Source organism: Parus major, chromosome 1A, assembly GCF_001522545.3.
Source record: "Parus major isolate Abel chromosome 1A, Parus_major1.1, whole genome shotgun sequence".
NCBI classification, from domain to species: Eukaryota; Metazoa; Chordata; class Aves; order Passeriformes; family Paridae; genus Parus; species Parus major.
The window spans coordinates 2,981,390-3,007,812 of record NC_031773.1 but is presented as its reverse complement, the minus strand read 5'-3'; the positions used below and the strand labels follow the sequence as shown (position 1 = coordinate 3,007,812).

General features: G+C 49.1%; 1 protein-coding gene across 6 annotated transcripts in view; it reads right to left on the bottom strand.

Moving 5' to 3' along the window:
- Nucleotides 1-968: 968 nt before the first annotated feature.
- The window catches only part of PFKFB3 (6-phosphofructo-2-kinase/fructose-2,6-biphosphatase 3), a 39,738-nt gene continuing 14,283 nt past the window's right edge, over nucleotides 969-26,423 (bottom strand). Inside the window, exons 1-17 of one of the 6 annotated variants that reach the window (XM_015628670.3) lie at nucleotides 20,032-20,471; nucleotides 15,656-15,781; nucleotides 15,262-15,358; nucleotides 14,952-15,018; nucleotides 14,744-14,818; nucleotides 14,384-14,440; nucleotides 12,583-12,707; nucleotides 11,637-11,844; nucleotides 11,249-11,395; nucleotides 11,005-11,109; nucleotides 9,914-10,043; nucleotides 9,675-9,737; nucleotides 9,453-9,517; nucleotides 7,815-7,985; nucleotides 6,729-6,751; nucleotides 4,846-4,896; nucleotides 969-3,873 (exon numbers count right to left, since the gene is read on the bottom strand). In XM_015628670.3, coding sequence (XP_015484156.1) covers nucleotides 3,867-3,873; nucleotides 4,846-4,896; nucleotides 6,729-6,751; nucleotides 7,815-7,985; nucleotides 9,453-9,517; nucleotides 9,675-9,737; nucleotides 9,914-10,043; nucleotides 11,005-11,109; nucleotides 11,249-11,395; nucleotides 11,637-11,844; nucleotides 12,583-12,707; nucleotides 14,384-14,440; nucleotides 14,744-14,818; nucleotides 14,952-15,018; nucleotides 15,262-15,358; nucleotides 15,656-15,781; nucleotides 20,032-20,110 — 1,596 coding nt within the window. In that variant the 5' untranslated portion in view covers nucleotides 20,111-20,471 and the 3' untranslated portion in view covers nucleotides 969-3,866. Of the gene's footprint in view, nucleotides 3,874-4,845; nucleotides 4,897-6,728; nucleotides 6,752-7,814; nucleotides 7,986-9,452; nucleotides 9,518-9,674; nucleotides 9,738-9,913; nucleotides 10,044-11,004; nucleotides 11,110-11,248; nucleotides 11,396-11,636; nucleotides 11,845-12,582; nucleotides 12,708-14,383; nucleotides 14,441-14,743; nucleotides 14,819-14,951; nucleotides 15,019-15,261; nucleotides 15,359-15,655; nucleotides 15,782-20,031; nucleotides 20,472-26,423 lie in introns of those variants that run through there. The other 5 variants (XM_015628672.3, XM_015628677.3, XM_015628675.3 and 2 more) reach the window with 5 other exon arrangements.

The window sequence follows — 26,423 nt, the reverse complement described above, 5'->3', positions numbered from 1 at the left end:
GCTGCTGGATTTCCCAGAGAGCATGGGTCCTCCCTACCCTCAGGATGTACACAGTGATGAGTATGGCCACAATCTCACACCTCAGTAGGTCCACCTAGAAAATATTATTATTGCAGATGCCTCAATGACACTTAAAATGAGAGAACACCCTCCTTGGTGAGAGGGCTTGGAGCACAGAGCAGTGGGGAGAAGGGGGATGATCAGCAGCTAGCAGGAGCCAAACCACAGAGCTGAGCTGAGATGCACAGCACTGCAACTTTTAGCCCCTTTTGCTCCTGACAAGCTTTCAAAGATACAAATCCTATAGTGGGACAAGCATCTCCACACAGAAAAAGCATTCACTCGAGGTGGTCTCCCAAAAATCATGTCAAATTACACCTTTCCCTCCTTCTCCCACTTTTTCCTCTGGAACAATGAATGAATATTAATTAATAAAAAGTCTACACACAGCTCTACAGGGAGGTTTTCTTGCAGGTGACAGCTCCTATTTTCCTGCCTTCAGGGCAAAGACAGCCCTGATCTCAAGGGACAGCTCTTGTCCAACCCTTCATTCAGCAGCCAGGTATTTGATTTCAAGAACTAAGACTAGGTTTGAATAAAATGCCTAGTCCTGCCTAAATTGCAGCCTAGGTTTAGATCTGGGCAGGACCAGTACATCACATCACCTTTCTAATCAAGAGTGATGTAGCATGCAGAGCTTGGGGGGCTTTTGCTTGTGCTAAGCAGGTGTTAACACTTGTAGAATTTGTAGACTGGTTTGAAAAAACCTTCCACCAGACCAAGTTGCTCCAAGCCCCCTTCAGCTTGGCCTGGACCACTTCCAGGCATGGAGCATCCACAATCTCTCTCCTATGAAAATTTTTGTTTATGAGGCAAAGGAACATGTGTGAGGCAGCACAGGGGGGCACATGGTGACCCCTAGGGTGTGAGAGCATGATTTCTAACACAAGGAGAAACCAGGTCACATCTGTATTTCAACAAGATATTTTATTGGTCCAGCAACTGCAAAATATACAAATTTCTGAAAGGCATACCCTGTTTTTAAGCTGGCACAGGTTTTTATCAGGCAATTATTCCAGATGTATGTACAGAACAGTTAACATACCACAAATCAAAACAAAAAAGTAATTCCAAGTAACTACACCCTTCTCTCAAAGCTTTGCAGTATACATTAAATAAATAAAGAGCGCTTTGCTATAAAAAAAAAAAAAATAAAAAAATAAATTCAAGTATTCACAAAGGAAAAAAAAAGAGGGGGGAAAAAAAAGAAAAAAAAGATGGGGGAAGAAATCATTGGTGTGGTTTGACATGTCCTCTCTCCCAGTCTGCCTTGTTTGAGGCATCTGCTGCCCAGTCCTTGGCTCTACTAACCAAAAAGATGGACAGCAAGTTTTTTGGGGCAGCTGTGATGGCACAGGGTTGACACCATCCCACCAACCCCTCCAGCACAAGAGGAACTCAAGAGAGCAGTTCTCCCAATGCTGGAAAACACACCTTGACCAAATTTCAGGTTTTTGTAGACCTACTGAGACATCTATTATTACTAAAGGATGAAAGTTTAGGGCCATTTTGGGTTTTTTTTTCCTGTTTTATATCTATATATTTATATATATACACCCACACACAAATACACACCAAAACATCCGCAGAATTACGCGTGTACAGGATTGATCTGGGGACAGCCAGACGTCATGTTTGTATTTGCTGGCTTATCTTTTTGCAGCAGGAGGAGAAGAGAGATAAAACTCCCCATGAAGGAGGAAGTTGAAAAGAGCCAAGTGAGTGGCCTCCCCAAAACATTCATTTATCTGAAAGGCAGAGAAACCGAAAGCGCAGATGCCACCTTGGGCACAAAGGGAGAAGTTCATTTTTAATGAGGCTATTAAAACAAATAAAGCAGGGGGGAGTGTTCTTTTGTTTTATCTGTACAGGAATATGATACACATATGCACAAGCTCACACAGGCAGGGCACTGCCAGGACTTCCAGCCCCGTGGGACATGGGCTGAGCGTGGTCCCGGCGCCCTCCCGCCGTCGGTGCCGCTCCGAGCACGAGGCCGAAGCGTGAGGCACTGTGGTTCGCCTTTTCCCAAAGGAAAAACAGACCAAACCCACCCCCAAAACATACACACAACTCACAACAAAATCACTTCTCCACCAAATCTCTCCACCCCCATGGCTGGGGATGGTGTTCCCCACACAGGGCACTGGGGAAAGCCATGGGAAGGGTGAATCCAAAGGGTTGCTCACCTCCAGTTCCCCAGCCTAGTGCTGCAGGAGCAGGGGCTGCCTTCACCTCCTGCCTCCAGCAAAAAAAACCAAACATGATGGGCATGGAGACAGTGCTGCACATAGGTGGGGAAAAAAGACCCCAAACCCTAAAAAAAAATATGAAATAATAAAAAAAAAAGTAATCCAAAATCCACAGACTTTTGCACAAAGCAATAGTGGTTAAATGCCACTTAAAACTGCTATCTCCCAGCCCAGGTCAGGCTGTCAACAAGGGATCTTATGGATCAAACCTGACTGAGTCAGTCAGGACCTCACCCTTGTTCCCCCCACCTCAAACACTGTAACAACTATTATTTTGTAGTCCCAGCTTTCCAGCATGCAAAATACAATTAAAAACAAACAGAAAATGTTGCCTGTATTCAGGCGTCCCCTGTTAAGGGGCAGAACTCAGAAAAAAATAAAGTAGTTATGCTTCTGCCACGAATAAAGTGCAAAAACCAAGCAGTTTCTAAGTATACACATATACACACACACATGTGCATGTATATATAAAATTTAAAAAAAAAAATACAGACAAAGCTGTCCCTTCTGGTGGCTTTTTTGTAGTCACACAGGGACTTCTGCAACCCAGCCAGGCATCTGGCCACCAGCATAAGACCTGTGTGTCTACAAACTGCATCTAAGCCTAGGGATTCAAACCCTTCCCAATACCTCCACTTCCATCTAAAAAAGAAGAAAGGGGAGATGAAGTACTAGCACAGCACCTCAAACAGTGCTCAGCTCCCCCAAAATTCAGCCCCTGCCTGAACTCAGACCATCCCTGGCTGCTCCCCAACATGAAAGCATCACCCAAGCCCCTGCTGGCATGGTTCCTCATGCACTGCAGGCAGCTTTCAACCAGTTTTAGCAGCAGATCTACATTCTCTGCAAACCCCTTTAAAGTATGTTGATTTAAAAAAAAAAAAGTGAAAGAATGGGTTATTTTTTTTTATTAAACCCAGCAAGTTCTTGCAGTGAAGGAGTTCTCACAGCTGCTTTCCTGGTGCTCACAGATCTGTGAGCCAGGCTGGCATGTGTGACCAGTTGTAGTGTGGGTGAGGGACTGCAGCACAGCATGTTAGGGGCTTATTCAAAAGTAATTAACAACATTAATAATAATAATAATAAAAAAAATGCAAAACCCCTTTACCCACCCCCCCTTCCCCCTATTTCTCTGCTAACCCCACACCATCCACATATATACACACCCCACCCAGAGATGGATGGGTACCAATCATCTATACAGAAGATCCAAACCACTGAAAGGGAGGAAAATTAAACTCCTGTGCACTACAGAAGCACTTTACAGCTCGCTACAGGATGCTGGAGAGGAGAGCAAACGCTGCAGCCTGAAGAGCTGGTGGTGACCCCGGGAGGGAGCTGGGCTCCTCCGCCGCTCTCCTGCATCCCTCCCCCCTCAGCAGCGCGGGATTTTGCGGATGAACGGGCAGCGTGAGCGGAGCCTCGCCGCGGCCGGAGGGGACCGGTTTGTAAGCAAGCTTCGGGAATGGCGATGGGATGAGAAGCTGGCGGCGCCGGCAGCGCCAGCGGCCTCGCGATGGTGCCCACGGAGTCACGACGGCTTCTGGGAGTTGCTCATGTTCTGGAACGACAGGGGAAGGAGAGCGTTGGGGGCTGTGCTGGGGTCAAGGCTCCAGCCCAGCAGCGCCTTCTAAGAACACATGAACGAGGGGACAAGGAGGAACAAAGCCACGCATGGGTCACTACGAAGCACCCACCACAGAGCAGAGGACACTGCCCACCCGAGGAGAGAGGCAGCTGGCTGACTCACTGCCCACCCCCCCTCCTCAAGCATTGCCTGGCTTTAATTACAGAGTTAGAATTGAGATATCCCTTAAAACTGAGCTAAACCCAAGGCAACCCTCCCACTCCACCCTGTCTGTCATTCTGAAGCTGCTCTTTGGTCCACACAAGGCAAGGTGACAGGGGACCACAGTGCTCATTCAAGCAGCCAAATTCAACATCTCTCTCTTGCTCCCTTCAAGGGTGGGCAGTGTCCCCCCACACCTGCCAAGGATGAGGCCATTGTTTGTCCATCCTTAGCAATGCCAAGAACAGGCAGCTCCCACTGGCCATGCCAAGGACCACCAGTGACAGAGCAGCAGCACAACTCCCCTGGTGACACCCCATGAGTTTTCATGGGCCCAAGAAACGCTCCAGACACAGCCCTGGTACAGAGTGACAACAACAGGCACCCACCAGCACATGGTGAGGACCACAAAACCAGAGACGATCAGCTAAACACAAGCAGGACCAGCCCCGAGGAGAACATCTTCTCCAGGAGAAGCCCAGGGAACCACAAGGACATTTCCCAACTCACAGAACTACATGAAACAAAGTAGGGAAAAAAAGACTAGGAAACAGCTAGGAAGGGTTCTTTTTTTTTTTTTTTTTAGGTTTTTTTTTTTTCAATGCTTTTACTACCTAAGCTGCCTCTTACAAGCACCAGGAATCCTGACCAGGCTAAGAGGCAGAGTGGGCTGAGCTGTTCTCTCTGTTATCTAAGGAGACAGGAGGAGGTTTAGGAAAAGCCACATGCACCACAGCCATTTACCTTGGAAATATTAGCAAAGAGAAAACTTTGAGAAAGTGACAAACGGGTCTTCTTTTTAAGCATGAAAAGTGAAGGGGAGAAGAAGGGAGGGGATCAGGTGACTGTTCAAAAGTGCAGTTTCGATCACAAACAAGCAAAAAGAAAAGAAATCATCACACCAGGTAGTCCCACAACCCCCAGCCAGCTCAATCCCACAGCCAGGAGGACTCAGAGGTACTCAGCCACATCCCCAGCCTCTCCTGGTCCTCCTGGATGGGGATCAAGACCCCCAGTGTGAGGGCTGATGCAGTGAAGCCCCCACTACCAACCCAGGTCCAGGATGCAGGTTGTGAAGGAGGTACCTTCCACCTCCCCAGCCCCATACGGGTGGTGACAGTGAGGGACTAAACCAGTGCACAAGACAGCAGCCTCCCAGAGCTAACAGCAGTGTGAATGTCACCAGGCCTTGGGTTTGGCAGGGCCTTGTAGGTCCCACAAAAGCAGCCTTTAAGTCCCACACTAGGAGGTGGAGACAGGCTCCCAGCAGGTGGAGATTTTCAACTTGCTCCTGCCAGCCTATACCTGGTGTGGGTAACCATCACTGCCTGCTCCAGCAAAATCTGACACATCCATCTCCCAAACTCAGCAGCAGTGTGTTTTCAGTGTCCCAGCCAGCACCAAGACATGCAGGGCCCTTTGTTACAATACAGATGTGAAAACGGTGGAGGGAATGATGGGACAAAAATGAAAATACTTTCAAGTGCAACCCAAGAGGATCAGGTTCCATCAGGGGCTTCAGTGGCCATGAGCAGCAGGAGAAGGGTCACAGGCATGCAGGCCATGCTGAGAGACTCAACCTCTACACTCGTGCAGGAGCACGGTGATCTCACCCAACCCATCCACCAGCAAAGCCAAGTGCAGCAGTCCTAACTTCCTTTTTCTCAAAAATGTTTACTCTAAAAAGGGAAGAAATATGAGCTTCAACAGCTGCTGCAGGGAAGCAGGGCTGAGCTCTGGCCTGGTCATGTTAAAGCAGACCCCTCCATCTTCAGCCCACAAAACAACCCAAGCCAGGGATGCTCACAGGCTGATTTGAACTGACCCTCAGAGGGAAAAAAGGCCCCCTGGACACCAGCCAGCATCAACTTAGCCGCAAAGTCTTCCAAGCCTTTGAGAAGACACCTGAACACATAACTGCTGCTCTCAACTCAATGTAGCATTAATTAAGTCCAAAGGCTTCAAATTTACCCAGGAGCTATCCTGTTCCTCAGGGATACAACAGCACTAAGCCAAACTGCCAGAGCCTTGATTATTCATAATTAGTGCATTGAATGCTCAAGGTGTTCTGCTTTCGTAACAGAGGTAGAGAAGGACAATTTCCATTCACTCTGCCTACAACATCTAGACTGGGTGTTTCCAAAACCCAGGTTTGCAGAACTGCAGTTGGCTGGTCCCATCCAGCTCCAGGAAACACATTCCTGAGAAGGTCAGAAGCTTCTCAGATACCTCTCTGGTGCCAACACTCACAGGCAGAAGTCAGAGCCCTCAGAGAGGACAGAGCACACAGGTCTCTCCCAGTACAATGTGCTATCACAGAGGACACAGCTCCAGAAGAACCCAACAGCATCACCCATAGGCATCATCATCAGAGTGAAAGTGATAATTTGCTTAATTTCACAACACAATTGGGACCATTTCATCAAGCTAGGATACAAACCAGCACCCACAGTCTCCTCTTTACTTTTCCTAAAACAAATCCCACTCCCTCCAAAAACAGGAAAATACTAACTCCCAAGAAATCCACACCCCGTCTGGATTTTGCAACAACAAAACAACCCAGCAGGATGGCAACAGACATGGAAAAAGAGGTTGGAAGGGGGAATAAGACGCAAGAAGGTACTTACAGGCATGCCTTCCCTAGTAAAGGCTGCAGAGAGACAGAGAGAACAGAGAGAGGTGTCAGTAACCCCGCACCACACCGGGCAGAGGACAGTGGGCAGCAGCGAGGGGCACTGGGCAGCCAGAGTTGGCAAAAGGTTTCCTTGTGAGGATCAACCAGCCCAAGCAGAGCCCTGGGAGCTGAGACAGACCCAGCTGCCCTGGGAGGCTCATGCAAAGCAGCAACCAAGCAGAGCAATGGGGGAGCATGGAGCCATTCCTATCCTGGCCAGGATCTGGGTGAGGAGGGGAGAAAGGACATCACACCAACATAGACAACAGAGAGAGGGGCTGGGCATGACAGTGAGATCCAACAGGCAGCTGGTGGGAAGGGCAGCATGGCAAAGGCTCCTATAGATTATATAGGATTCCTTAGTGAGCTTAGGAGAGGGGTTTGTGCCTGGAGAAGTGAGCAGCAAGCAAGGCCTCTCTTCCTATGTCCCTTCTTGGGTGGGTGAAAGAGGAGAGGACACATGAGCACCACGGCAGCTACCCACAGGGTTTCACCCAGGCTCACCACACCCAGAGCCCTCTATTCAATTATGATCCAATTTGTCTACACCTCCAGGATGAAGGAGACCCTACTAGCCAAAGATGAGTCTTGGCAGCTCCTCCTTAAGGAGCAAATGAAAAAAATGCACAAGAGCATTTGATTTATTGCCATGCCCAGCTCTACACCGGAGCCAAGCGTGCCCAGAGGAAAGGCACAAGCTCTTTGTTCCTGCTCACTCCAGGGAGGAGACCCTTCAGGAGACGTTGATTCTGGATAGTGAAGGCACTAAATTAATGCAGGCTAGAGATTGGTGGAAGTTCATGATGCTCTCAAAAGCCCAAGAGAGGATCAACAGTGATCCAAGGCAGGGAGGGACAGCAGTCGTGGGAGGAAGATGCATCTCAGACAGCAGCACAGGTTACGACAAGTGCAAGCAGTTCCTCAGCTTCAGGAGTGACAGGAGGACAACAAACAACAAAACAACAAGAACAACAACCAAAAAAAGAATAAAGAAGAAAAAATAAGGGAAAAAAAAAAAAAAAATAAGAGTTCAACTAACTTGTCCCGGCATCTGCGTGGGCACTTCCTGAGGAACACAGCCTGGCAGGGCAGAAGAAACAGCCACATGCTCCTCAAAGCTGTTGATGCGAGGTTTTTTGGTGGGCTCTGGGCTTGCTAGAGGGGTAACGCTATTACGTCTCATGAGCGGGTTAGGTCCCTTCTTTGCTTCCTAAATTAAAGTGAGACAAAGAAAATAAAAGTAAATATAAAAAATAAAGCAAAATAAAGAAAAGGGAAGAAGGCGACAGTTATAAAGGAAAAAAAAAAAAAAGAAGCAAGTTGCTTTGGTTTTCTCTTTTTTTAATTTTTAAGTGGCCTCTGCTTTTCCCCACAGTCACTGTCAATAAGCAAAGGATGCATTGGAAGGCTCTGGACACAGAAAAAACCCTGATGCAAAATGTTTAAGAGTGCAGAAGGGGAGGAAAAAAAAAAATGGCTCTGCACTCAGACATGAGACAGACTTTCTCCTCATCTGAGTCTCAGCTGACAAAAGAGAGTAACCACATGTAGCTAAACACACCCAGCAGCAATCAAGCCATGGCTCTGCACGACAGAGGTGCCCATCGGTCTCTTCCTCAAAGCCAGTCCCTCCACCCAGAGAGAGGAGTGAAAGCAAGAAGAGGCAAGATGAGCCAGCCCAGGCTGACCAGGAAGATTTGAGAAATGGGAGCAGAGCAGCCAGCGAGGGTCAGCACCGCGCCAAGCTCCAACTCAAGCGAGGAGGAATGGAGGCAAAGCTGAGCATGGGGCATCCAAGCACTTGGCACATGTCTCACCCCGTTCTACCCGAGGCCTTGCTGCCATCCCTAGACAGGGCAAAGCAGGGAATCTATGGCCCCAAGCAGGGGGAAGGACTGGCTTCCCCCTACAGCTGCAGGGGAAGCAAAGGAAAGGAGGTGTGGGCCAAAGGGGGACAGCCCCAACTGCTCAGCATCACTTTGGGCTCCACCAGCACTAAGCACAGGTTGGAAATGTCCCAGCATCTTGGGACATGGGTGCTGCCAGGGTCCCTGTGGCCCACTCTGGGTGGCTGCCCAGCCCTGACACAGAGTTGGCATCTTCCTGTTCTGGCCTCTGAGCTCCAGTGGAGCACTTGGCAGATAGACCCAACCTTACAGGAATTTTTCTCCACAGGAGGGGTCTCCTCCACAGAGCATCCCCAGCCCAGCACTGCTACTTCCCACACTGTAGAATGACAGAGAGCCACGGGCATACCAGGAAAAAGACCCTCAGAGGCAGAGGTAGGGCAAGCATTGAGCCCAGGCTCTGCCAGCCAACTGGGAGACTTGGAAGAAGTCATCTTCTCCATTCTCAGCTCCATTCCCTGCTCAGACGAGTGCACGACTGTGCAGGTGAAAGTCAGAGACCAGGGAGGAGTTTTCCCTGGGCAAACACACTGGGAAGCAGGAACATGCAACAACAGTCCTTTTCCCATGGAAAAGCCTCAACTGGCCACAGCTTTGCAGAGCAAGAACATATCTGATGCTCCCAGTCTTCCAGCAGCACTTCCAAGCACCCAGCTGAGCAATCTCCCCATGCCCACCCCAGGCACGATTTGGCAGTTCCCACTGCCAGCTGACCACAAGGGACAGGAGGGGGACACCCAAGGACAGCTCCAGGGAAAAGCAACACTCACCTCTGGCCGATCTCTGTGGGTGTTGACTGCTTCAATGTTCAGTGAGATGGATTCCACACGACAGCCTGCAGAAGGAGCACAAGGAGACAGATCAGCAAGCCCAGCAGGCACAGGATGTTACCAAGTGCCTCACCATGGATCCCTGCTTTTCTCCCAGCCAGTCTGGATTCAGGATGAGGTAAAAATCAACCCCCCTGGCATGTTTAGGCAGGTCTCACTCACCATAGGCTACCGGAGTCAGCTTCAACACTGTGTGCAGGGGACACTTCAGGTAGGGCATTTCATCTGCAGAGACAGCAAAGGAGGAGGGTTATCACCTCCTCCCCAAAGGCAGGATCAGACACCCTCATCCCACACCAAACAGATGCACACTCCAGGATGTGAACACAATCTCCCCAGAGCTGTATCCATCATCCCTCCTCCAGCAGGGCCAATCCTCTCCCCAGAGACAGGGAACTCACCTGCACTCTTGTCCAGGAAGTACGCCAGGAGACAGCGCATGACAGCCTGGTGGCAGATGACAAGGACGTTTTCTTGCCTCTCCAGCTCCATGATGACTGGCTCCAGGCGCTGCACCAGGTCTTGGTAGGACTGGGACAGAAGGGAAGGGAGATGAGGCATGGAATCAATGCAACGAGCATCCCCAAAGAAACAACAGTTCCTGTCTTGGTACACCTCCTGATTTCATGCCTCTGAGTAAACCAACAAACTGCTAAAAACAAATAGATTCTCATCCTCAGGCTACTCTGAAACATCTTCTGTCAGAGAAGGAGCCATTCAAGTCTCAGTGAATCACAGCTCAGTCCTGGAGAATTAAGGTAAACAACAGGGGCTTTGAAGATAGAGACTCTCCATCATCTTGATATTTGGTTTTGTAGAGGATTTCAAAGTTCTGAGAAGTCTGGAGCAACCTGAGAAACCCCAGGGTTTTGAAGGGCCTCCAAAAGCCATGACAGGTAGCCAGAAGGAGCCCCAGATACCCAGAGTTTGTGTCTGGTATCCCACATATTCTTCTTAGATACAGGGTCGGATGTCAACAGATTTTCCTGAACTGTCTATGGGCATGACTTTCAATTTGGGGATAATTAGCTCAATTCACAGCCTAAAGTATCACAGAACTGATGTCAATTCGCACCTCATTGTGTCACACCCAAAAAGCAGACTGCTAGGAACAGAGATATTCCCATCAACCCTTAGGGAATGATACTGAGAACAAGGTGAACATTTTTAGAAATGAAAGAAAATTGGGGCAGCACAAAACTGTGAGCAGGTGTAATGATGGAGGTTGGACTAGAAACCTCCAGAGACCTTTCCCTACTAATTTTCTATAAAGTCAGTGGGACTGTTTGTTAAGTGACGTATTTCATAGTGAGATCTTCATATGCCAAAATTTCACAAGGCCTCAAGTAGAGGTAAACATGTGCCCTGATCTCTTAACTAGTTTCCTGGAGCTCTCACTGCTTCTCTACTCAAGAGTAGAGGACAGAATGAGTAAACAAAGGCCATATTTAAAGTAAAAGTCCTGTCTCTGAAGGTGTCCCTGCAGACATACCTCCCCAGAAGGATAACGGTAGTAATATTTATCCTGATCACGCAGAGCAAATTCCTCTGGATGTTGCTCCCTGATTTCTTCATAGGTCATTTCTTCACACACGCCCTGCCAGGGCAAGACAACCATGAGTTACTGGACATGCTCAAGTCCAACAGCATCAGCACAGCCACCAGACAAAACCTCACTTTCTCTTGTTAAGCAACAACCAGCCCCATCCAGCTATTCTGGCTGCACAGACACTCACAGCATCGATTTCATTGAGTGCCTTCCACTGCTCATAGGGCAGCTGGAGAGCTTCTGCTGTTTGGATTGTCCTCTTTAGCTGGCTGGTCCAAATTTTGAGGTCCTTCAGGTTCTGCTCTTCCACAAATTTGTTCAGTGCCACTGCAAACTGTGAGACATAAGAAAAAAGAGGTTGATTCCTGGTCCATAGCTTCCCAATGGGCCTTCTCCCAGTAGGCCAGAAAGATCAGCCTTCTGCTCTGAGGGGAAGGGCAGCCACACATTCATTGGTGCCCAGGAGCTACAGATGGACCCTCAGCAGCCCAGCTGTCATCAAACATCCACTTAACCCCCTACTACAGCCAGATCACTCCTGGAAGCCACAGGGGAGTATTTGCCTTCTTCCTCACCTTCTTGCCCCTGTTGGAGAGGCCAGAGTCTCCTCCAATCCTCCCCTTGAGGTTGAACTCGCTCTCGCCGTGCCGACAGAGGTAAATGGTGCGGGGCTGGACGTGGATGTTCATCAGGTAATAAACAATCCTGCTCTGGATGTGATCCTGAACCCTGTTGACCAGGAACCGGCGGCCAACATCGATGACTTTGATGAGAGAAAGTTCCCTGGGGACAAACAGACGTCATTCTCAAAAGCAGCCCTGTGAGTTATCTCTGTCCGTGTAATCACCAGGCTCAAAAGGATTTCCTGCAGGCTATTTTCAGCAGGGAGCCAACAGGTAATGGGGGTTCATGGAGGGCTGAATAGCAGCAGTGTAATCACCACCCCTCCTCTTGCAGCAGTAAAGAGGATTAAACAGGACTAACAGGGAACATGCTCCTCCCCAGGACAGGGATCAGCAGGACTGGGATAATCTGTGCAGGGCACACAGACGTTTTTGTGAGCAGTGGAGAGGCTGGGAGGTGCCTGCAGAGTCAGGCAGGACAGCAAAACTCTTCCAAGACACACAACAACCAGGCAGAAGCCACAGGGCTTGCTCAATCCTGTGGTTTGAGCCAAGCAGTCCCTTCCTTTAACTGGGACAATGAAAAAAGCACCTCAACCACTCAAACTCAAGTGCTTTCCCAAAGCCTTTGTATTTAGACCAGCAGAACGAGGTTGAAAACAGCTCATCTGAGCCCAGAAGAGCCTGGGAAGGCATCAGTGCCTATTTCTCTGGCACAGGGCCTGGGGAAACCACCATTTTCCTATAACAGGCCTGAATTTGAGGTGAGGCCTGGCCATAAATCATTCTAGCACAGTCAAGTGTTTGAAGACAAAGTGAATTACAGCTCCACCCTCACTGCTCCTCTCCTGGGAGAGGGGCAGGTGCTCAAGGCAGCTCAGAAGCCAAGGTGTCTTACCTGTCATAGTCATCAGGGTCAAGGGGCTGGTAGCTGGCTTGGTAACAATTGATCCTCTTCATGAAATCCTCCATGGCATCGGTGGAATTACAGTCCCGGTAATCTGGGCTGGACAATTTGACTTCCTGCAACAATAAAAAAGCATGCCATAAGGAGAGGTTAGGAAGCTTTCCAAGCCAGACAATGCTAATCTGGAATTTCAAAGACCTGCCAAGATGCAGTGATTAGCTGAAACCAAGTGATGACTACTTTACAGTCATCACTCATCACAGGGCAGAAAAGAAGCAAACTAGACCCAGAACCAAGCATAATTTGATATCAACCATTGCATGATTAGTAGAGACACTCATCAGCCCACTCCCATTCTTCCAAGAGTTGGGGTAGCACTTCAGCACCCAACAGCAGGAAAACGGCTTCCTAATGGCTAAAAAAACCCCATCAGCTTCAAATTCAAGCTGAGAAAGGGAAGTGCATGGGCTTAGACAAGATGCTTATCCCAGCTCAGCAGCAGGACAACAGTAAGATGGCAACATTCAACCCTTTCTGTGCATTATTTGCTGCAAGCTGTTGGGCAGAAAGACATTAGAAACAGAATATGTGAATATTCACAACCCTCATGGGTTAAGTCCTGCCTGAACTAATCTAACAGGCTGTTTTTCCTGAAGATTTGGGCTTGAACAGCAGCATTACACATTGGTACCTTCACAAGCCATCCTGAAACCAACAGGATAACATAATGGATTGACACATGTGGCAGCATCCCAGGCCTGGGGTGTATTTTCCACAATGATCCCAGCACCAAGAGCACCATTCATCTGCAGTTCCCCGTGGAGCAAAATCCCACGCTCAGCTAGGAGCTCATTTTCTCGCCCTTCAAGCATTAGTTTCCAAATAAAGGGATTAGAATCCTCAAAAAAAAAAATAAAAATAATCCAGCTTGTGGAAAAAAATAAAAAGGAGCAAACTGAGCATTTTGTTGTAGAAAAGGCTGTGTGCAACCTCCCATGAAGCTGGTCATTGGGACAGCAGCTCCCAGCAGGAGAAAAAGTCACTCTTCAGCCCCAGCCCCTGGCTGGCAGCACCATTTTTCCTCCAGTGAAGCCATGTTGGCTCTCACCAATCACCTTTTAATTTTCCATGTGTCTCAGCAGAGTTTCCAGGATGGTCTGCTCCATGATCTTCCCAAACACTGGTGTGAGACTGAGCCTGCAGTCCCTCAGTTCTGTCAGGGTTTTGTCTTTCCTAACCCAATCCCTGCTGCTCAGACAATCTCTGTATTCCTCCCAGGCTGCCTGTCCTTGCTTCCATCCTCTCTCTGGAGGCTTCCTTTTTGTGTTTGCGTTTGTCCAGGAGCTCCTTGTTCATCCTGGCATTTTTGATGGCTGCTCCTTTGCTGGGAATGCATCACAGCTGAATTTGGAGAAGATGATCTTTGAGCATTAACCAGTTTTCTTGGGCCCCTCTTCCCTCTTGGGATTTTTATCCCACAGTACTCCAGGCCAAAATCTGCTCTCCTGACATCTCACTTCACAGCCTCTGCAGCCCAGGCTGCCCTGGAGCTTCACATTCCTCACTAACCCCTCTTTGTTGGTGATAAGGTGCAACAAGAGCAAACAAGGAGAGAGAAGGAAGTCATCAACACAATTCCAGGAACCTCCTAGACTGCTGTGCTGTCCCCTCCAGCAGATACCAGGGGGGTTCAATTCCACCATGAAGACCAGAGCTTGTGAAGGTGATGCCATTGCTACCTCTCTATGGAAGGAAAGTAGAAGCAGGACAATCCCACCAGTTCCACACTTACCATAACGTTGGTGGCAACTACGTTGGGATCATTGCAGACAGATTCGATGAAGAACACCTGCAAAGAAAAGCAAAGCTCAGCTGAAAGACACCAACAAGGTTTGTTACATCCAGGCAGCTCCTTGCTCAACCCAACCTCCTCCCTGCTTGACCAGAGAGCTCTCCCCTCTGCCCCACTCCCATCCTTTCTTTCCCCATGGCTCAGAATATGGAATGAAGGAAGAGTTTAATATTTTTAATCAAACCCAGCACTGAAATCTCCCTCCCACAGGAGCAGCATGAGAATAACACAAGTAAAAGATACACCAACTCTACACCACAGTGGACTTCACAATGCAGGCATCAGCCCCATGGCACCAACCTTGAATCCATTCTCTTTGGCAAAGTTTAGGATCATCCCTCTCCTCTCCCTTGTGGTATTGGTGGCATCAAAAACCTTTAAAAGCAAAAGATCTCAATTAGCACCACAAGGGCCTGTTTTCCCAGTGAGCCCCTCCTCAGAAAAGGGACTGCAGAGGAACTCTGGGGCAGCACAGCTGCCAAACCCCAGAGCACATCTGGGAGCTCACCGCAATCTGTCCAGCCTCCTCCGTCAGGTACAGCTTCACATCCCTCAGGGCAGCCATGGCACATTGCCTGCAAAAGAGGGGACAGACATGTGGCTCTGATGTCTTCTGGCTGTGGTCACCCTGAAGTTACCCATCCTGTACAAATTCAGTTTTGAGCTCTCAGAACCCTCCTTGGGCAGGCAGGGGAAACTCAAATCCAGGGCAAACTCAGAGCCCAACTTCTCTGTTCATCACCCCCAAACCGGGTAACTGTGCTCCCAGCCACAGCTTCACCACCACGTGGGGTCAGGGATGGGGTGCCCACACTCACCTCCTGACTTTCATGGCTTCCTCATTGTCAGGACGGAAGAAGTCATAGGAGCTGTAATGCTTCACGGCCTCGCGGCGATACTCCCCAACGTTGAAAACTGCGTGGAAAAACAAAACAAACCATCAAAATGAGGGGCATGACTCAGTTATGCAGCTTCTGCAGTTAAAGCAAGCTCAGGCCAAGAAATTACATCCTCAGAGCAAAAGGCTCAGGGCATTCCATGGACTTCAAAGTGAAGGAGAAGCTGAGCTGCAGCAGGATGTGAAAACAGATATTGGGCCTGTGGAATCTTGGAAACGTCCCCCACTCCCTCCCATCTCCCAAATCACTGATCTAGAGGAATTCCTGGGGACCAGACCTCCTGCTTTCCCCTGGAAGCCAGAGCAAGCCTTACCTTTTGTGGGGACACCAATCCAGTTGAGGTAGCGAGTCAGCTTCTTGGAGATGTAGGTCTTGCCACGGGCTGGGAGGCCAACCATGACAATCACAGTGGGGGAATTGGCAAGCTGAGGCCCACAGGCTGCAAGGAAAAAGAACAGGAGCTGTTAATTCTCCAGCTCTTCCTGCATCAACCCTACAAATCACTTGTTTTTATCCTGACTCCTTACAAGTCCTTCAGCATCTGGAGGAAACCTGAAAGCCACAGCAAGAACATTCTGATAGGCACAAAGTAGTCAAGGGCCCAGGAGCTGGCCTAGTCTCCCAGAAAAGCCTGAGCCTTCATTTCCTTATCTGCAACCAAAAATTAATTAATTAAATAAATAAATAAATAAATAAAATCAAGGGAAGCACACTTCACATCCCAATGGCTTGGCCAATTCCATGAAAAGATTAAGGATAGCCAAGGACTTTAAGACTCTGCAGCACTGTCTGTGCTGAAAAAACAGGCCTGGCCCAAGACCTTCACCCACAGAAATCGTCCCCCAAATTACTTGACTAGATTTTTAGCTGAGACACAACCAACTAACTGGAAGTACCAGCATTTAGAAGCAGATATCCAAGTGATTTATCACTTTTTTCCTCATAAACCCAAGCTGGGTTGTTGGGATTTTTTTTATTTTTTTTTGTGGTGGAGAGGGCCCATGTCAAACAGCTGGAAAGGAAATCCAGAGGCAGCATTTGCAGGACAGATGGGACCCTGCAGGGGATTTCTCACCCACCCTTCCATTCACCCTGTGAGCCCAGAGACCTCATAGGAAAGGAATGCAAGGAGTGAGTGGCTGGTGGCAGAGCCGTAAAACCCAGCTTAATTATGGCCTGGGTGGAGAGCTCGGCCTGCCACAGCTGCCTGAAGGTGGGACCAGAGGATGGAGACAGGGCTGGGGTAGTTTTTTGTCAGTGTGGCTCTGGAAAGGGTAAACCGAGGGGTACCCACAGAACATGCAAAGTACATGGGATTACCTTCCCCTTCTAAGGAGAATAAATCCAGCAGCTGGAGAAACCAAATTAAGGCCACAAGAAAGAGTTATAGCACTTGCACCCAGATGGCAGAGGAGAGACACCCATCATCCTCCTAAGTCTCTCACCAGAGCAAACTCAACAGGCAAGAGATTAGAAACTACCTAAAATCGATTTTCTCATTTTTTGTTTCATATATTTCCACATTGCCCAGTTTGGAGCTGCCCTCACACTCACTCCCTTTGTGAAACCTGTTTCCCCCTCAGTACAGCATTTCAAAACCCCAGGGCAGCTCCCAAAGATTTGGCAGCAAGTGCCAATTTTTTGTGCTGGGGCACAAGGGAGCTGTGCAACATACTCAGAAAAAGACTTTTTCCCCCCTCTAACAATCTCACATCCTCATCCAAGCTATGGGTGCAAGTCTGTTTTACACAAAACCCACACACTTATTAGACAAAGGGAAGAGGAAGGAATTATACCTGAATAAGGAAACTCTTCCTTTCCCTACCTGCCAGTGGACAAAGGCTGTCAAAGAGTAAAGACAAGAGGATTTGGGACCATTAAATAGCACTCAGAGAGTGAAGGGACAATGCTGGGTAGTGTTCATGTCCCTGTGGCTCCAGACAGCTGTGACAGCCCCAGGGCTGGCAGTGTGTGGCCACACAGGTGCCACCTCCCCAAGGGTGCTGCAAGGGTTAGTCACGCCTAATTCAGGAATCTCCCCCCAGTTTTTGCTGCCCTTGGACAATGGAACAAGCACCTGGGAAGCACCTCTCAAAACACCATGGCATCAGCGAGAAACTTTTCATCAGGAATTTGAGCCCAAACCAAAAGTCTACGGGAAACTTTGCATCAGGGATGAAACAGAAGTCAGTGTTTTGCTCCCAGTCTTTCACAAAGGCCTCATTCATCATTTCTTTTCAGCACTGCTGGGAAGCTATCAGGGATTTCAATACATATTCATTACTCCTTATCGACATCTAGCCAGGTAAGTCAAGGGCAGGGATGACTTTCAGGCTCAATCAGAGGATATTTAGAAGGAGCTCATCACTTTTGCTATTTGCAAGGTCAGCTTCACCAGTGGGTAAAAAGGAAGAGAAGTAAAAAAAAGAACCAAAGAAAAAAAAAAAAACAAAAAACCCCAAAAAACAAACCAACAGCACGAAACGGAAGGAGATTTCCTTCTATAAAAAGTCGAATAAAACAGCCACCTCTCCATTTCAGGCATTTTTACTGTTTCCTCATAAGTATTCCCCAAAACCTCCCACAAGCCCGGACCGCACGTTCCATTAGTCCTACTCCCCCCTTTTTCCAGCTTCTTCCCGCTGCAATTCTAACACCTTCACAGATGCACTTCCCATCGCAGGCACACATCCCAGGCGTGTGCTCCCACCGAGCCGGAGGGACGGGCAAAAGCAGCGAAGGGATGGAGAGGCAGCGGCAGCTCCTTCCTTCCCTCCTGGAGCATCCCCCTCCCCTCGCCCGCCTCTGCCCAGCCAGCGCCTTCGACGGCTCCGCTTTCCCAGCCCCTACGTGAGAGACGTGCGGCGTGACAGCAATTTAATGGATCGCCGTCAAAAGGCCAGCTGAAGGAATCACTGCAGCCTCCCCTGAACGAGCGATCACACAATCGGACTCGTTATTGCTGGGCCGGGGAGCGAGCGAGCGTCCTTCCAGGGGATGCTCCCAGGGATGCGCCCGCTCCCTCCAGGCATCGCGCTGGATGTGGTCTCGTTATTCCTCCCTTCCCACACAGCTTTGGAGCCCTCGCTCTTTGTTGCTGCTAAGGAATTAATAGCACCTCGCGCTTAAAGTACCCCGAGTTAAAAAAGGGTAAGCTAAAAAAAGCCTAAAAACCCTCTTCTCACATGGCACAGCGTCCAGCGCGGCTTGTTCCCACCCCAAGAAAAAATAATTAGAAGCCACATTATGTTATTAATAAGCCCTTCGGTGCCTTAATATATTTAATATGTTCGGTTTTTTCCGCTACCAATAGGGAGCTCTCTCTGAGAAACCAGGTGACTGAAGTGGCTAAAAACCACTGCATGCACAAGGGATTTCTTTCAGAGGTGCCAGTCCTCGAGAAAAATCCATCCACAGAGGTACACGTGCAAAGCATTAAGCCGGGAGACGTTTTACCCTACTCTAAGCAAAGCCCCTTGACTGCCCAGATGTGCAGCCTGTTGCTGAAATCCATTTCCTCGGCAGCTCCCGCTGCAGAGCTGCCCTTGCCAGGCACAGGCTGCGCATCTCAACATCTGCTCCAGGGTGCCTGACCCACAGCCACGGGCAACAGCATCTGGCAAGTTCATAGGATTTATATTTTTTTTAAAAAAATAATATTATTTAGAAGGGAAAACTTTTCAGCCAAGGTAAATAAACATCGGAAGCGACTTCAAACGCCTGATGAAGGAAAGCATCGGAAAGACTGATTCACCCAAGCCACTTCCATCCCTCGCCAGGCGAGTGCCACCCCCCCATCCCGGCTCCGCACATTCCTGCGACGCTCATTTAGAGTTAGCAGTCGCACAACTGGCAGGTTGTCAGCGTAGCTGGTGGGCGACTTAAAGGAGCTGCTTCCTGAGATTTCGGATTGGATCACGATTCAAGATTTGGTTTATAGTAACACTGGGATGACCCAAACATTTTTATATTCCGAGCTTCAGAGACAAGGGGAAGCCACTGCAGAAGTTTCAGCACCAATTTCTGCCTTCCCCTCCACCTGCCTCCTATCTCATCCCCACAGGATTGTAAAGTGCACACGGCTGGTGTTTGGTTGGGTTTTTCTTTTTTTTCCCCCTAAATCCACTGCCCGAATACTCCCTCCACCTCCAAAAAAAAAAAAAAAAAAAAATTAGCATACTAATTAGACTAATTAGGTTTGGAGCAACCTGGTCTAGTGGAAGGTGTCCTGTCACATGGCAGGAAGGTTGTGGAACGAGATTATCTTTACGGTCCCTTCCAACCCAAACCATTCATGATTCTGTCATTAATAAATCCCCGGTCGAGCCGCTTGACACCGTGAAAATCCCAGCTGAGCTGGCGCCCCGGGTGCGAGGTGAACAACCTTTTAATGGCAGGGCTGGGAGCGGAGAGTGGAAATGGGGCCAGGCGTGTGCGGGCACCTCCCCGCAGCCTGCGCTCGGCCATGCGGGGCCATGTGACGGCTGCACCTTCCGAGCGAGTCACGGGATGGCAGCGCCGGGATGCGGGACCGCGGGGATGCTGGGCACGCCGAGGGGAAGGGATGCTGCAGGGATGCTGCAAAGAGCCCCGCCGCGGTGCGCACAGAAAGGGGAGAGAGCTCCCCACCCTTCCCATCCCTCCATCCCAATCCTCATCCCTCCGGGATGCTGCCGTGCCCGTACTCACAGCGGCGGGGCAGCGCCGGGCGGTTGTCATTGGGAAGCCAAATCTTCTGGATGCGGCTTTGCGTCAGCTCCATGGGCATTTTTAAAACAAAGGTCTTTTTGCGCTCCGCGTCCACCTTGATGCGTTTGCGGGAGGGAGGAGGAGAAATAAAAAAAGGGGGGAGGGGGAAGGACGTGGGGGAAATATATGACAAAAAAAAATAAATAAAAAGGGTTTTTGTTGCAGTCGGTGGTTTTCGGCGAGCGGCTGCGGCGCTTTCGGATGCTGCTCCGAGCCTCGTGAAGGTTTTACGGCAGGAGGGGGAGGAGGAGGAAAAGGAGGGCCAGGTCTGCAGGGCACAAAGCCGGGCAGGAACGGCCCCAGTGCAGCCGCTGCGTGCTGGGAGGGAGCGAGGGCGAGCCCCGCCGCGAACCGCGATGGAAAGCGGGATGAAAAAAATATAGTATTAAAAAAAAAAATTAATTATCTCCCCTTTTAAATTGGAAAAGAAAAAAATTATAATAGGAGAAGGCAAGAGAATCTCCACGCGAGGCAGCCGGCGAAGGAGTGGTGCTACAGTCCGGGCTGCTGCTGTGGCCGGCTCCGCTCACGATGTGCCGGCAGCCGCCGGGCCGCCTTTTCTATCCCGACAGGCCGGGACCGCCTCCGGGGCGGGGCGGGGACGGGCGCTGCGGCGGCGGAGGAGGAGGAGGAGGAGGAGGAGGAGGGTGGGGGGAGGAGGATGATGATGATGATGATGAAGGGGGGATATCGGCCCGGCCCCTGCTGCCCCCTGGCGCCCGCCCCCCGCACTGCAGCGCGGACAAAGGACGCGCTTTGTTCCGCTGGGGGAACGCGGCACCGACCCCCCCCCCCCAAATACCGCGGCTCTGGGGACCCCCAAACTAAAATATTTATATGCCCTGTTTAATTTCTCACGTCTTTTCAACCAGCGAGGGGAAATGATGTAAAAATGATGGAAGTTAATATTTTTATTAAAAAAAAGGAAAATTAAAACTCGAAAATAAATCGCTTTTTAAAAAACTATTTTAAAATGAAAAACGCGGTGAAAAATGTAAAGAGAAAAAATAAAATTAACTAAAAATAATTAAGAAAATAAAATAGGGAATAGAGGAGAAAATAAGAAGGGTAAAAGGAAATAAACTAAAAAATTGGGAATAAAGTTGAGCAAAATAAAAAAAAAACCCCTGCAATTACAAAAAGAAATAAACTAGCGATAAATAAAATAAATACAATTTTTTTAAAAAAATATAGGGGAAAAAAAAAGAAAAAATAAAAAGGAACCCTAAGTACACAGTGGTGGGATGGGGGGATGGGGGGCTCCGCCGGCTCGCCCCTTGCGCCCCTCACTCCGCGGCCAGCGGTTCGGGCCGGGGGGTCCCAGGGGATGCCGAGGGATGCCGAGGGGTCCCGGGGGCCGGGGGATGCCGGCCGGGCGCTCCTGCACGTCGCTCACGTCGCACATGCGGTGCCGAGCCGCCTCCCCCGGAGGGGATGCCCGGGATGCGGCGGCTCCGCCTCTGCCCGCGGCCACCGCGGCCGCTCCGCCCCGCTCCGCGCCCGGGCGGGGCCGAGAGGCGGCGGGGCCCCCCCGCATCCCTCCGCCAACAGCGGCTCGGGGGCGGCCTCAGCGCTGGGGATGCTCCGAGGGGAGCCTCTGCTCACAAACGGGCGCATATGCTAACTTTTAATCGATATTTTTTAAATTTAATATTATTTTAAATTAATAATCTCGTTTAATTATTTATCATTTAATGTTTTCATATAATTACTATCTATATTATTTTATCATTTTACTATTATTTTTTCTTAATTATGTCATATTTATTTTTATTTTTATTATTATTTTTATATTATTAATATTATTGTTGTTGTTGTTGTTGCTGTTGTTATTATTGTTATTATTATTATTATTATATTAGTTTATTAACTTCTTGATCCACTCTCCAGGTTCCTGCAAGTTACATTTCCACCCTAAATCAGGCACAAACAGCACCCCAGCAGTGCTGACACACCCACACTAACTCTGTTTGCAGCACAGAAGGGTTGGGACCACCCTGAAAATTCCTGTGATGACGCTCAAATCCCAAACACGCAGCTGCTCAAACCCACTTGTCCCCCAGCACTGATGGGGATGATCCCACCTGGCATGGAGGGGTCTCACTGGGAGGATTCTGGGTGGGAATTTGCCACAGCAGGGAAATGTGGGAATGTGTCGTGGGTGGGAAGAGCTGTAGAGGTGGGAGCATCTGCTTTGATGGTGTTTAATAAAGTAAATTTTGCTTCAAAATTTAAAGCCTGATAAGGAGCATCTCAGATACCTAAAATGTTCAATCGCTTTTTTTACTTAGGGCATTTTCCTCCTCTGGAAGCCAAGCCTTGTATTTTTATAGTGCATTTAGAAAGAAGATATTTCTGGCTAATTCCTTACATGGAGCCAAGATGGAGTAAAAAGTGCACAATCTTTCCCTCTCCTACACAGGGAAAAAATATTCACAGGCAAAAATGAGAAAAAAATAAAAATAAATTTTAAAAAAAGCTACTATGAGGGAGCTGGAAAAGAACCAGAGATTTGGCATGTGGGAAGAAAGATGGGAGAGAGCTGTGAGTGCTCCAGTTGGCAAGGATAGGATGGGAGTCAGGCACAGCCCTCCCTGGACCACTCTGCACAAAATCCCCAAATCCTTTTCACATGTAGGGCAACAGAAAGTCGGTTCCCAGCTAGAGCATGAGTCAGAAGGAGGACAAAAATTCACATGATTTTACAGGACAAGGAATTTGGGCATCATCCCCCTTCCTCCAGCAGCTCTCTCCCCTCTCCGTGGCTCTTTTCCACCTCACAAATCACCACCCCCACGACATGAAAAGGAGCCCGAAAGCGAAACCCTGCCTGAATTAAAATCACAGTCGCTTCAAATTAGATCAACCTAGTAACTCTTGGCTTAGAAACTCCTAAATAACTGGAGCGGAAAGCTTCAACTCCTAAATAAGTGGCCTGGATTTCAAAGGCACCAGCACCCAGCTGCTCCGAGGGAGGTCAGCTGGAAGAAGAACTACTATTTATAAGACACTTGCACCCCCGGGAGAGGGCAGGGAGCAGGACTGCACTAGGTGCACTTAGAGGATTATTTTTCCCCCTCCCAAACCGTGCTATGCAAAATCCCAGCTCCCTAAAAATAGCACCTGAACTGGTAAATAAGATGTTGCTCGCAGCTGCTGTGCAAAGAGCCCAAAGGGGTGCTTAGCTCAGCGATTTTTCGGGAAATCAAGTCACTGATGCGGCCTGAATGTTGTCAGGAAGAGGTGTCAGCTCCTCTGGAGCCACACAGGCACAGTGTGACATGGGACAGCCAGTGATGCTGACCCACAGCCCCACTGTGTGACTCAGGGCGGAGGGAGGTATCAACAGCCAGTGTAGGCTGGAGGTGTGCCATATATACCTGTCCCTAAACCAGGACAATGCCCCAACCAGGAGCTGGAAAATACGTAATAAATGAGAAGGGACAGAGCTATACATGTAATGCCAGGGTTTGAAATATGAAAGTGGTAGATGGGAAAAAAACTGGCCTTGAGCATCCAAAGGATGAATGCAGCAGGTCCAGAGAGGTGGGAGAGGGAAGTACAAAAAGGGAGAATCTGGGAGAGGAGGGAAAAAAAACCCATTTCTGTGAGAATGGATATGGGGTTTACAGTCTTCAAACTTCTCTGAAACACCAAAACTAAAAACCTCTCTATTCCCTCTTTTGTTCCACCGCTGCTTCCAACGTCAAACTCACCTAGCAACCCATCCTGAACAGTGGTATTAGGCTCTGGATGCATCCCAAAATAACAGCTCCAGACTTCATTCTTCATCTCTTTTGGAAGAACCTACTGGTCACCAGCCAGCCTTCCCTGACATTCTCCCCCTGGCATTGAAATGCCAGCACCAACAGTGATTGCTCTGGCGAGCCCCAACTCTGACTAAGCCATGATTCACCCTCCTCTTTTAATGTCTTTTTATTTAATTTATTTATTTATTTGATTCCCTCTAAAGGAAACTTGGAAGGGAAGGACCAGTCACGTTCTCGCCTGCATTCAGTGCAACACGCATCCTCTCCTTTGGACGTGGCACTGGGGTGCAGGGGAGGAGATGCCTGGTGGGATACGAGTCACACATCCAGGAATTCTTTGCACAGTTAGAATTTGGAGAGGGTGGCTGGGAGCTGTGAGTGCATCACTGTGTAGGTGCAGCCACACATGGGCTCCATTCATGTCAGGGCAGCGTCATCTGCAGCAGTTTCTAGCATGGCCTTGGATTATCAGCCTGGAATGTGGGCACAAAGTTCAGAATCACAGAGTGTTTTTCGGTTTAAAGGGATTTTCAAGATCACCCAGTCCCACCACCCTGCCATGGGCAGTGACACCTTCCACTATCCCAGGTTGCTCCAAGCCCTCTCCAACCTGGCCTTGGACACTTCCAGGGATCCAGGAGCAGCCACAGCTTCTGTGGGCACCCTGTGCCAGGGCCTCAGCACACCCACACAAAAGAATTTCTCCCTAATATCCCATCTAAATCTACTCTCATCCGGTTTAAAGCTGTTCCAAAGTGCTCCCTACCCCGGGAGGGTGGTTGCAAAAGTCAGGCGGCAGCTGCCCAGATTCTTATTTGTGTGTTAATGACATTTTCTTGCAACAGAAAAATTTATTCCTCTGGGCTGACCAAGGGACATTTATATAGTTTCCAGGGGAAAAACACACACACACAAAAAAACCCCCAAAAAAACCAAAAAAACAAAACCAAACAAAAGATAAACTAAAACAAAACAAACAAAATGCTACATTTTGCATTTTAGTGGGATACTAAAGAAGCCAAGAAAATTGTCTGCAATATTTTTCGGGGAATTAGATGCTTTCAGAAATGTCAGGAAGGAAACAAAGTGGTTGATCCCTCCTCTTGCCAGCTGGATGCTGAGTAGTTTTCACTGCTGATGGCGCTTTCTTTGGAAGGACTTGAAAAAAAGCTGCTAAGGGTCACGCTCGTGGCGGGGAAGGTGATAAATGTCTGATTTTTATCAGGCTGATAAAAATGTTTGGATTTGGAGAGGCAGCTGGAGTTCACGGTCCTTTGTGCCTGCAGTTTTCAATTGCCGCCCTCGCCCCTCGCAGGTATTTCTGTTACAGGAATAAACAAACAAGGAGCGAAGTGTGAACTGTACCTGTATCACCAGGACATCACCGCTCCCTCTCCTTCATCCCGCCCAGCTCCTGATGCCCGGGAGGGAATACCAAGAGCTCCTGCATCTATCCCTGTAATGGATCGGGGTGTTTCTGCCATGGAAAAGAGGTTTTTTATTTCCTCTCCTCTAAGCAAGTTGTGTTTTCCTTCCTCATTTCTGGCCTCACCCCCTGTTCTTGCAGTCTTTGCTTTTCCTCCTGCTGCCGCATCGGCCCCGCTGCCGGGCAAAAGGGAGCAGAAACCAAGCAAAACCATCTCTTCACGATATTATTTGCAGGGATTAAGGGATGTTGCTCAGCACGGGATTTACAGACCCCTACCCTGAGATCAGGGGAGAGCTGCTGTTGCCTCTGCAGGACCCAGGCAGGGCAGGGAACATCGTGTGCCCCAGAGCTCTCCCTCCTTTCACCAGCCAGTGCAGACACGCGTTCTCCTGGCTGCAGACGAGCCGTGCAGTTTTTCAGCCTGTTGCACCCTCTAATTGCACCTGAACTCATGGAACTCCTTCCTTGGCCGGTTGTAAGAAATTCCGATCATTGCTGACAACAGCAGGGCACTGGGACACCGCAGCAGCAAGACCTGGGCTGCCACACGCCTGCCTGTGGGTGCAGCTTTGCTTAAAAATAGCCACAAGCAGAGAAAAGGGGGAAATTCAACGGGGTTCAGCTTCTGCCATTGAGAAAGCAGGGCTGAGCCCCAGAGAGGGAAATCCCCACATGGACACAGGGCATTGCTCACCCCGCATTATCAGCCCCAGTCAAACGCTGCACCCAGGGCTGGCCTTGCTTTCCTGGCAGCCAAGGGACAGGAAAAGCCAGGAAGGGGTTGCAGAAATGCAGAATTCAGCTGCATTCAGCTGATTCCAGTTTGGGGACCTGCTGCTTTTGCTCAGCCCTCTGCACTGAGCTCCCCGTGTGCTGTCACTGTCACACTCAGAGCCATGCAGGAATTATTTCAAGGACAGTAAGCTCTTCCTGAAGCCAACACTTTGCAAAGTTGTTTGTTCGTTTAAATTCTTTTAATTTACAGCTCTTCAGGCAGGAGGACAAGGCTTCAAACCTTATTTGTTTTGAGTGGTCGGATCTGTGCCAACTAGAGGTCTTTGGTTATAATTGGCTGAGTTAAAGGGTAGCAGGAAAGGAAATGGGAGAGTTGTAAATGCAATGACTGGCTTTGA